At 47.8% G+C, this 9,734-nt stretch overlaps 1 protein-coding gene across 1 annotated transcript in view; it reads left to right on the top strand.

Moving 5' to 3' along the window:
- LOC127033150 (E3 ubiquitin-protein ligase TRIM39-like) overlaps nt 1-3,238 on the top strand; it is a 4,372-nt gene extending 1,134 nt beyond the window's left edge. Inside the window, exons 2-4 of the mRNA XM_050920954.1 lie at nt 65-136; nt 847-959; nt 2,461-3,238. Of these exons, the coding sequence (XP_050776911.1) occupies nt 65-136; nt 847-959; nt 2,461-2,978 (703 nt within the window). The 3' untranslated portion in view covers nt 2,979-3,238. The remainder of the gene's footprint in view (nt 1-64; nt 137-846; nt 960-2,460) is intronic.
- Nucleotides 3,239-9,734: the final 6,496 nt, after the last annotated feature.

Below are 9,734 nucleotides of genomic sequence, written 5' to 3'. Positions count from 1 at the left end.
TTTGAAAAAGTGTAACCAGGTACAGAGATTTATGTAGTGTCAGTTCTCATTATTAGCACTGTAGGACTGAACTTCTCTCTCTTTCTCCCTCTCTCTTCCCCCCTCCCATCCAGGGTGTCAGAAGCACCTTGAACAGGTATGTGTTGCCTTCTCACTCCTCCCTCGGGCTTCACCATGCTGGGAAGGGTTCCAACCAAATGGATGGGGGAGGATTAAAATTCAGATCCCAGCCTTCCTCGGCTGAACAAAATCCTGGGCTTGGTGCCCATTATTTAAGGCCCTGTGATTAATCATCCTAAAGGCTGCATTATTCACCCGAAAATAACTCCTTTCCCCTCCCTGGAGCTGGTCTTCACGGCACAACTGAAGCATGTTAACTGGACCTGTAAGGGAAATTGGTGCCTTGACTGACAGTGTTCTGAGGCTGGGATCCACAGAGCAATTCAGTCATCTGGCCCCTCAATCCAGCAGTCTTCACTATCCGAAATTCGTACTGACAGGTGATGTGATACATTATATGTTATAAAACAATGAATTAGAACATAAGAACGGCCAGACTGGGTCAGACCAAAGGTTCCTCTAACCCTTCAGTGGCCAATGCCAGGTGTTTCAGAGGGAATGAACAGGTGATCATCAAGTGATCCATTCCCAGCTTCTGGCAAACAGAGGCTAGGGACACCTCCCTGCCCATCCTGGCTACTAGCCATTGATGGACCTATCCTCCATGACAGGTTTCAGAGTAGCAGTGAATTTATCTAGTTCTTTTTTGAACCCTGTTATAGTCTTGGCCTTCACAACATCCTTTAGCAAAGAGTTCCACAGGTTAACTGCAGTCTGTCTCTCTAGGTGCAAGAAGGGGAAGTCCCAGCAGCAGGTGGAGATTCCTCTTGAGCTGGAGGAGTTCCTCAGTGAATTCTCTCAGGGGAACAGTGTCAGGAAGACACTGAAGGAATCCAAAGGTATTGAGGCAGGAAATGGAGCTGTAACTCTGAAAGTGAGAGGGGGCGGGCTCTGCCTGATCAGCTGATAAGGTAAAACCAAACACCCAAAGAGGACAGGCAGCTGGTACAATATCTGAATCAAGTGAAGATTCTGGGGAATTATGACTTAGCAGGAATGACATGAATGTGATTCCTTGGTCAAGAACCGGCTTATGCTAATTATTGAGGGATGTAAAGTCTTTTGGAGGACTTAAACTCTATTGTTGACACCGAGGGCCCATATTGTGTTCTGGATTCTGTTTAATTTCAGTCTGGCTTTCGCAGAAGTTTTCTCTAGATGCAGTTCACCCCAAACAGAGTGACCAACCCAAGGGCTATTCCTCTCCCTCTGGGTACCTCTGCATCTTTCCCATAATTAAACCACAGTTCTCCCCCTCTCTCTTTTCCCCGGACTCGGAGGCCTCTGTGCCCTGTTCTTAGGGATCAGGGGGGAATCTCCCCAGGCATAGGTGCCGACTCCGTGGGTGCTCCAGGGCTGTGGAGCACCCACCAGCAGCTCCCCCACCCCGGATCAGTTCCTCCCCCTCCCCGCCAGTGCCTCCTGCCCACCGCAATCAGCTGTTCAGCAGTGTGAAAGAGATCCTGGGGGTGGGGAGGAGCAGGGGCACTTGCGGGAGGGGGTGGGGCCTTGGGGGAAGGAGTGGAGTGGGGGCGGGGCCTGGGGCGGAGCAGTGGTCGAGCACTCCCTGGGAAATGATAAAGTTGGTGCCTGTGTCCCCAGGTGCTGCCTCTCTAAGGCCACGGGACTAGATTGCTCTAGGAACAGGTTCATATTGTCCATATTGTGGATTATGTGTATATGGTGGCTGAGGATCTGTTTGCATTGTTTGTGGGGGAGGGGGTTGTGTGGGGGGGAGGGGATGGAGGGAGGGTTTAAGAAATAGTTATGAATGAAGAGAAATAGCAGCTCCCCCGTTAAAAATAAGGCAGAGGCGGTTGGAGTGACTCTTGCAGAGCCCTGTAAGCAGAGGGTGCTGCTGTGTCGGGAGCCGGCCATGTCACCGGGATGGTCCGGACATGGTGGGAGTTGTCCCTTCTCCCTGTGGCTGCATGGGGAGGTGTCTCTCCAGCTGGTGCCTCTGACTGCCAGATTTCTTGTCCCTGTGCTGCCCCCTTCTCTTTCCTTGCGCGGGGGGGGTGAAGTGGGTTCCCAAACTGCAACTAAAGCTGATGCCTACATCCGGGCATCCTCCCCTGCTCCATCCCTGATGATGGGATTGGGGGAAGAAGGCAGAGGGGCAGCCATAGCAGCACCCTTCTAGATTCTGGCAGGAGGGGGCTGCAGTGAAATCCCGGCTCAACACCAGCACAGAGGCAGCTGCTTGGGACCCAGGACAGCGAGGCATGAAATCAGGGAGTGTCCTGGCGAGGATGGGGCTGCTGAAGCATGTGAAAAATGGTCCCAGCGTCCCCCAAAACTGAGCTCTGCCTCTAACCCTCTGATTCTCTCTCCCCCCAGTGAATGTGACTCTGGATCCAGACACGGCTGACCCCGAACTCACGGTGTCTGAGGATCGGAAAAGTGTGAGATGGGGAGACATGCAGCGGAAAGTGCCTGACAACCCCAAGAGATTTGACACTCAGCCCTGTGTGCTGGGCTGTGAGGGATTCACCTCGGGGAGACACTACTGGGAGGTGGAGGTGGGGAATGGGGGATGCTGGGCCGTGGGGGTGGCCAGAGAGTCTGTGAGGTGGAAGGAAGAGATCAGCCATAACCCTGAGGGGGGGATCTGGATTTTGTCCCAGTGTGTGGGTGAATACTGGGCTCAGACCTCCCCTCTGACCACCCTCTATCTGAGCTGGGACCCCAGGAGGATCGGGCTTTTGCTGGACTACGACATGGGGCGGGTGTCTTTTTTCGACGCGGACAACGAGAAACCCATCTTCACTTTCCCGCCGGCCTCCTTCGGCGGGGAGAGAGTCCGCCCTTGGTTCCGTCTCTGTGGGGAGGACATGCTGCTCCAGCTATGTCCCTGAGGCACAGGGTGGGACAGCTGTCCTGCTCTGCCAGCCCCCATCTGAAGTGCATTTCTGGCCTGCTAAAGCAACCTCGAGACTGGAGCGATCCGTCTAGATGCGAGAATGACTTTGACCGGCCTATTGGTCCCTGTTCTCTATGATCCCAGAGGGCTGTACATTTCTGCAAAGAATGAAACTGGGGCAGGGGTTGAAGTATGATTTAGTATATCGCAAAAGGAGCTCTTGTCTGTTGCACTGGGTAAAAACGACAGAAATAAACACTCTTTTATAAATTGGGATGGTGTTTTCTTTTCCCTGCCATGTCTTCTGAGTTCAAGGCAGGATATGTGAGAAAGATTATTCATATTATTAATGTTAATAGTACAGCAAAAGCTGTGTTATCTGGCACTTTATGAACCGGAAAGCTCTATTAACCAGCATTTCTGGTATCTCCCAATACAAATCTTCAGTCTAGTAAGCGGGACTAGTATACTGCCCTGGAGGTCATGCAATTGAACATTCTGCACTCTGCGTTTATGCAAAAGAGGCAGAAGACAAGCAAGTTGATATGAGGGATTTATTCAGAAAAGCAGCTGACGGTGTGTTATAGGGTCAGTATAGATTTAGCCCAATCTTACACCTTCTACATCTACTGTACAATAATTGGTATTGATAATGCTGACCTAGAGGCACTGCAAGATCCTGAAGTGCCTTCTGAATCATGAAAGAAAGACTAAATTATGTTCAGTGTAGCTTTAGTGTATTTTTAGTGATCTGGGTGTACACCATGCATTGCCCATAGTGACATGCAGTCTCATAAGATAACCTACTGTATAGAAAACTCCCTGTATACACCTAAGTGCTTCAAGAAACCAACCACTCTGCAGTGCAATACTACGACTGGATTGGTGTATTTTATACTGTATTCATTTTATTGTATTCTTTGAAAATTGGTATTCCATTGGTAAGTATAACACTTAGTTAATTGGAATTTTTGACTAACTGGCACCTCCATTCCCCCAGCATGCCAGATAACAAAGCTTTTACTGTATAAATATTTATTTATTCATATTATCATAGCAGCTAGGGACTTCAGTCACAGCTTGTGCTAGCCAGTGTGCAAACAGAACACAAACACAGTGCCTGCCCTCAATCCCTGTGTAGTGAGGTCAAGACTCACCGGTGCGGTGCTTCCTGCTGGTCATCTGGGAATACTCTTTTCCAGCATATAGAGTGCCCTCTGCAGACCAGTGTCTTGCCTGCTGCTGGCCCTGCATCCCTCCCGGACCCCACTGCCCCTTACCCTTGGGTTTCTGCCCCCAGCAGTACCCCACAATCTGACTCTTCCCTCCCAGGGAAACCCCCAACCACTACACCCACCTTGCCTCAGTGGCTACTGCCAGTCATCATCTAGCCCCCACTCACTAGGGCAGACTGCAGTCTGTAATGTCCACTCATCACTGGCAAGAGGGTAGGATCAGCTGCCTCTGCCTATCCACGGGCTGCCTCTCTGCAGCCCCAGTACCTTTTGTAAGCCTTCTCCAAGGCCTCAGCCTGGGGGTTCACCAGGCTGGAATTCCCCAGCTCCCTTTGTCCTGCCCCAGCAGTGTTCCACTTCAGGAACCTCACTCTCAGACAGCTACCCCTTCCCACTCCCAGGCTTCTGGCCCACAGCCCTCTTATCGGCCAGCTGGGCCCCAATTAAGCTGGCCACAGCTGTGGCTGCTTCCCCAATCAGCCTAGCCTTTCACAGCAACAGCCCTCTCCAGGGCTGCTTTTAACCCTTGTTTTCCAGGAGTGGGGCGACTCTACACCCTGCTTTCCTCTGATGTCTGCTGGAGCCAAATTTTCAGGCCTGGGTGTATCAAGTGCCTAGACACTCTGGTGACGGGGCCACCCAAGTACCTAGGTGGAGAGGCACTAGTAAGCTGTGTGTGCAGCTATAACATCACAGCTGTTAGTGGGGATCAAAAGTCAGAACTTCAGACCCTGAATCACCCACCCCTTCCCCTTACATTAAAGCAATAAAGCTTTATCCTCGACAATAGGGGGAAGTAACAGGTATTAGAATTATTTCTATCCTTTCTTTCTTGCTTTCCCACAAAACAAGGCCCATTAACTTACAGCACAGCTTGAGAGGAAAATATGAAGCTCAGTTCCCCTCTCATGCTAATACAAATCAGGAACACAGCAGAACCTCCAAGTTACAAACACCTGGGGAAAGGAGGTTGTTCGTAACTCTGAAATGTTCGTAACGGAACAAAACGTTGCGGTGGTTCTTTCAAAAGTTTACAACTGAACATTGACTTAATGCAGCTTTGAAACTACTATGCAAAAGCTATGTTGATATAAGCACCTTTATCCTGATACAACTAAGTGTTGTACCAAGTTTACTATAAGAGAATGACAAAGGAAAGAGAGAGACAAGGCGGATGAGGTCATATCTTTTAAAAGACCAAGTTCTGTTGGTGAGAGAGGCCTGGTCCACACTACAGCGTTAAATCGATTTAAACAGCGTTAAATCGATTTAACGCTGTACCCGTCCACACTACAAGGCACTTTAAATCGATTTTAAGGGCTCTTAAAATTGATTTCTGTACTCCTCCCCAACAAGAGGAGTAACCCTAAAATCGATATTACTATATCAATTTAGGGTTAGTGTGGATGGAAATCGAAGTTATTGGTCTTATTCTTTTACTGAGCTACCCAGAGTGCACCGCTCCAGAAATCGATGGTAGCCTAGGACCATGGACGCACACCACCAAATTAATGTGCCCTAGTGTGGATGCGTAAAATCGATTTTATAAAACCAGTTTTATAAAACCGGTTTTAATAATTTCGATTTTATGCTGTAGTGTAGACGTGGCCAGAGACAAGCTTTCAAGCTTACCAGGAGCCCAGCCCTGCAGAAGAGCTCTTTGTGGCTCAAGAGCTTCTCTCTCTCAACAACAGACGTTGGTCCAATCAAAGGTATTCCCTCACCCACCTCCTCTCTCTGGTATTCCCAACATGGCTACAACAACACAAAGGAAACCGAGACATGCACAAAGAGAAATAAAATCGGACGGTGAAAGAGACAAACAAGGACACGCAGAGAGAGAGAGACAGGTGGATTGGATATATTTGTGCTCTACATTTAAATACAAGGAGACCAGCCCAGCAGTGCAGTTGCTTCCTATCACAACCTTCATCTTCAGAAACTTCTTCAGTCTGCAGTGAGCCTGAAAAACAAGCCTCCATCACAGCCCTAGCTGGGAATGTGACATTTCCTCAAGGCTCCGTGAAATCCAGAGATAGAGATCCTGTCCTTGGCATCAGACTAGCTGAGTGATCAAAGGGACCATGCTTAAGGCTCTGTGTGCCTTTCTTGAGCTGGGTATTCTGGTCTGCAGGTGGAGGTTGGGTTCACATCCTGCTCTTAACACATTTCTTCCAGGCACTTAGACTGGGTATATAAAATGAATTAACTAATGGTGAATTCACTGCAGGCAAAGAATTCCTCCCTCTGTTATCCTGCAGGGCTTTCTTTCTTTCTTAAAGCTGGGATGCCACCAGTGATTTCCCTACACCTCCCCTAAAGGGGGTGTACACCCCCCCATAATTTCCCCAACACCCACCCCCCAGTTTTGTGAACTAGTTACATGCCAAACCTGGTGGCTGAACTTTGACTTTGTCCTCCCCCACAACTATTTCACATTTGGGGACAATATATACCTTCAGGTCAGCAGCACTGCTATGGGTACCTGCATGGCCCCACAATATGCCAACATTTTTATGGCTGACTTAGAACAACGCTTCCTTAGCTCTCGTCCCCTGATGCCCCTACTCTATACTGATGACATCTTCATCTGGACCCATGGAAAAGAAGCCCTTGAGGAATTCCACCATGATTTCAACAATTTCCCTCCCACCATCAACCTCAGCCTAGACCAATCCACACAAGTGATCCATTTCCTTGACACTACTGTGCTGATAAGTGATGGTCACATAAGCACCACCCTATACCAGAAACCTACTGACCACTATACTTACCTACATGCCTCCAGCTTTCATCCAGGACACACCACACAATCCACTGTCTTCAGCCAAGCTCTAAGCTACAACTGCATTTGCTCCAATCCCTCAGACAGAGACAAACACCTACAGGATCTCTATCAAGCATTCTTAAAACTACAATGCCCACCTGCTGAAGTGAAAAAACAGATTGACAGAGCCAGAAGAGTACCCAGAAGTCACGTACTACAAGACAGGCCCAACACAGAAAATAACAGAACGCCACTAGACTAAACCTCTCCAGCGCATCATCAAAGATCTACAACCTATCCTGAAAGATGATCCCTCAATCTCTCAGATCTTGGGAGACAGATCTGTCCTCGCTTACAGACAGCCCCCAACCTGAAGCAAATACTCACCAGCAACCACATACCACAGAACAAAAACACTAGCCCAGGAACCTATCCTTGCAACAAAGCCCAATGCCAACTCTGTCCACATATCTATCTATTCAAATGACACGATCACAGGACCTAATCACATCAGCCATGCCATCAGGGGCTCGTTCACCTGCACATCTACCAATGTGATATATGCCATCATGTGCCAGCAATGCTCCTCTGCCAAGTACATTGGCCAAACCAGACAGTCTCTATGCAAAAGAATAAATGGGAAGCAAATCAGATGTTGAGAATTATAACATTCAAACACCAGTAGAACACTTCAACCTCTCTGGCCATTCAGTAATAGATTTAAAGGTGGCAATTTTGCAACAGAAAAGCTTCAAAAACAAACTCCAGTGAGAAACAGCTGAACTTGAATTAATATGCAAACTAGATACAATCTGTTTAAGCTTAAATAGAGACTGGGAATGGCTGAGCCATTACGCACATTGAATCTATTTCCCCATGTTAAGTATCCTCACACCTTTTTATCAAACTATCTTAAATGGGTCATCCTGATGATCACTACAAAAGTTTTTTTTTTTCTGCTGAGAATAGCTCATGTTAATTAATTAGCCTTTTAGAGTTGGTTGGGCAACTTCTACCTTTTCATGTTCTCTGTATGTATATATATATATCTCCTCACTATATGTTCCATTCTATGCATCCGATGAAGTGGGCTGTAGCCCATGAAAGCTTATGCTCAAATAAATGTGTTAGGGTATGTCTACATCTACAATTTTGCAGCGCTGGTTGTTACAGCTGTATTAGTACAGCTGTATAGGGCCAGCGCTGCAGAGTGGCCACACTTACAGCAACCAGCGCTGCAAGTGGTGTTAGATGTGGCCACACTGCAGCGCTGTTGGGCGGCTTCAAGGGGGGTTCGGGGAACGCGAGAGCAAACCGGGGTAGGAGACCAGCTTCGCCGCGGTTTGCTCTCGCGTTCCCCAAACCTCCCTGCAAACCGCAGGGAAGGAGACCTGCTTGCTCGGGGGTTCGGGGAACGCGAGAGCAAACTGGGGAAGGAGACCAGCTTCGCCGCGGTTTGCTCTCGCGTTCCCTGAACCCCCCTGCAAACCGCAGGGAAGGAGACCTGCTTGCTCGGGGTTCGGGGAACGCGAGAGCAAACCGGGGAAGGAGACCAGCTTGATTACCAGAGGCTTCCTCAGGTATGCTGGGATACCTGCTTATTCCACGGAGGTCAAGAAAAGTGCTGGTAAGTGTCTACACTTGATTACCAGCACTGGATTACCAGCGCTGGATCCTCTACACCCGAGACAAAACGGGAGTACGGCCAGCGCTGCAAACAGGGAGTTGCAGCGCTGGTGATGCCCTGCAGATGTGTACACCTCCTAAGTTGCAGCGCTGTAACCCCCTCACCAGCGCTGCAACTTTGTGATGTAGACAAGCCCTTAGTCTCTAAGGTGCCACAAGTACTCCTGTTCTTTCTGTGGATGCAGACTAACACCGCTTCTACTCTGAAAGATGCCAATTTAGTGACTGTTTGGAAATTTGAATTGAAATTGAAACAATAATACACACTTTAAAAGCATATACAGTGTATGATAAAATACATAGATCTGAAAAAGTATAATAGATTTCAAAAGTATGAACATAGACTAGCTTCCTTATACAGCTGTTTTTTATGACAATGTCAGTGCATTCATTTCAGTGATGTTGGCCAACGTAATAATTTCAAATGATGATTTGTAAGCAAAGTCTAAGTGAGCTCTCCCTGACAGCTAGTGATGAGCTGGAGGCTGGGGGAAAGGCTTCAGGACCAGATTGTATTTACATTCACACCTAATCTACCTAGGTATCCAGCAAACAGAGCTGTGTTGCCCAAGTGATAGATTTTGGCTGGGGTTGGGTTACAAATCACTTGAATGCAGGGGGTGTGGGATGGGAAATGAAATGTTGTTCTTACTGTATGAGTAAAGGTCAGTAAAACTGTACTTAGCCTGTGCTGATTGACCTCTATCATATCCCCCCTTAGTCATCTCTTTTCTAAGCTTAAAATTCCCAGTCATTTTAATTTCTCCTCCTGTTTCATACCCCTAATCATTTCAGTTGCCCATCTCTGTACCTTTTCCATTTCCAATATCTCTCTTTTGGGATGGGGTGACGAGATCTGCACAGTATTCAAGGTGTACACATACCATGAATTTATATAGAAGCAATATGATACTTTCTGTCTTATTATCTATCCCTTTCTTAATGATTCTCAACATTCTGTTTGCTTTTTTGGCTGCCGCTGCACATTGAGTGGATGTTTTCAGAGAACTATCCACAATGACTCCCAAGATCTCTTTCTTGAGTGGTAACAGCTAATTCAGAC

Source organism: Gopherus flavomarginatus, chromosome 12, assembly GCF_025201925.1.
Source record: "Gopherus flavomarginatus isolate rGopFla2 chromosome 12, rGopFla2.mat.asm, whole genome shotgun sequence".
Taxonomy (NCBI): Eukaryota; Metazoa; Chordata; order Testudines; family Testudinidae; genus Gopherus; species Gopherus flavomarginatus.
This window is presented reverse-complemented; position numbering and strand designations above follow the sequence as displayed.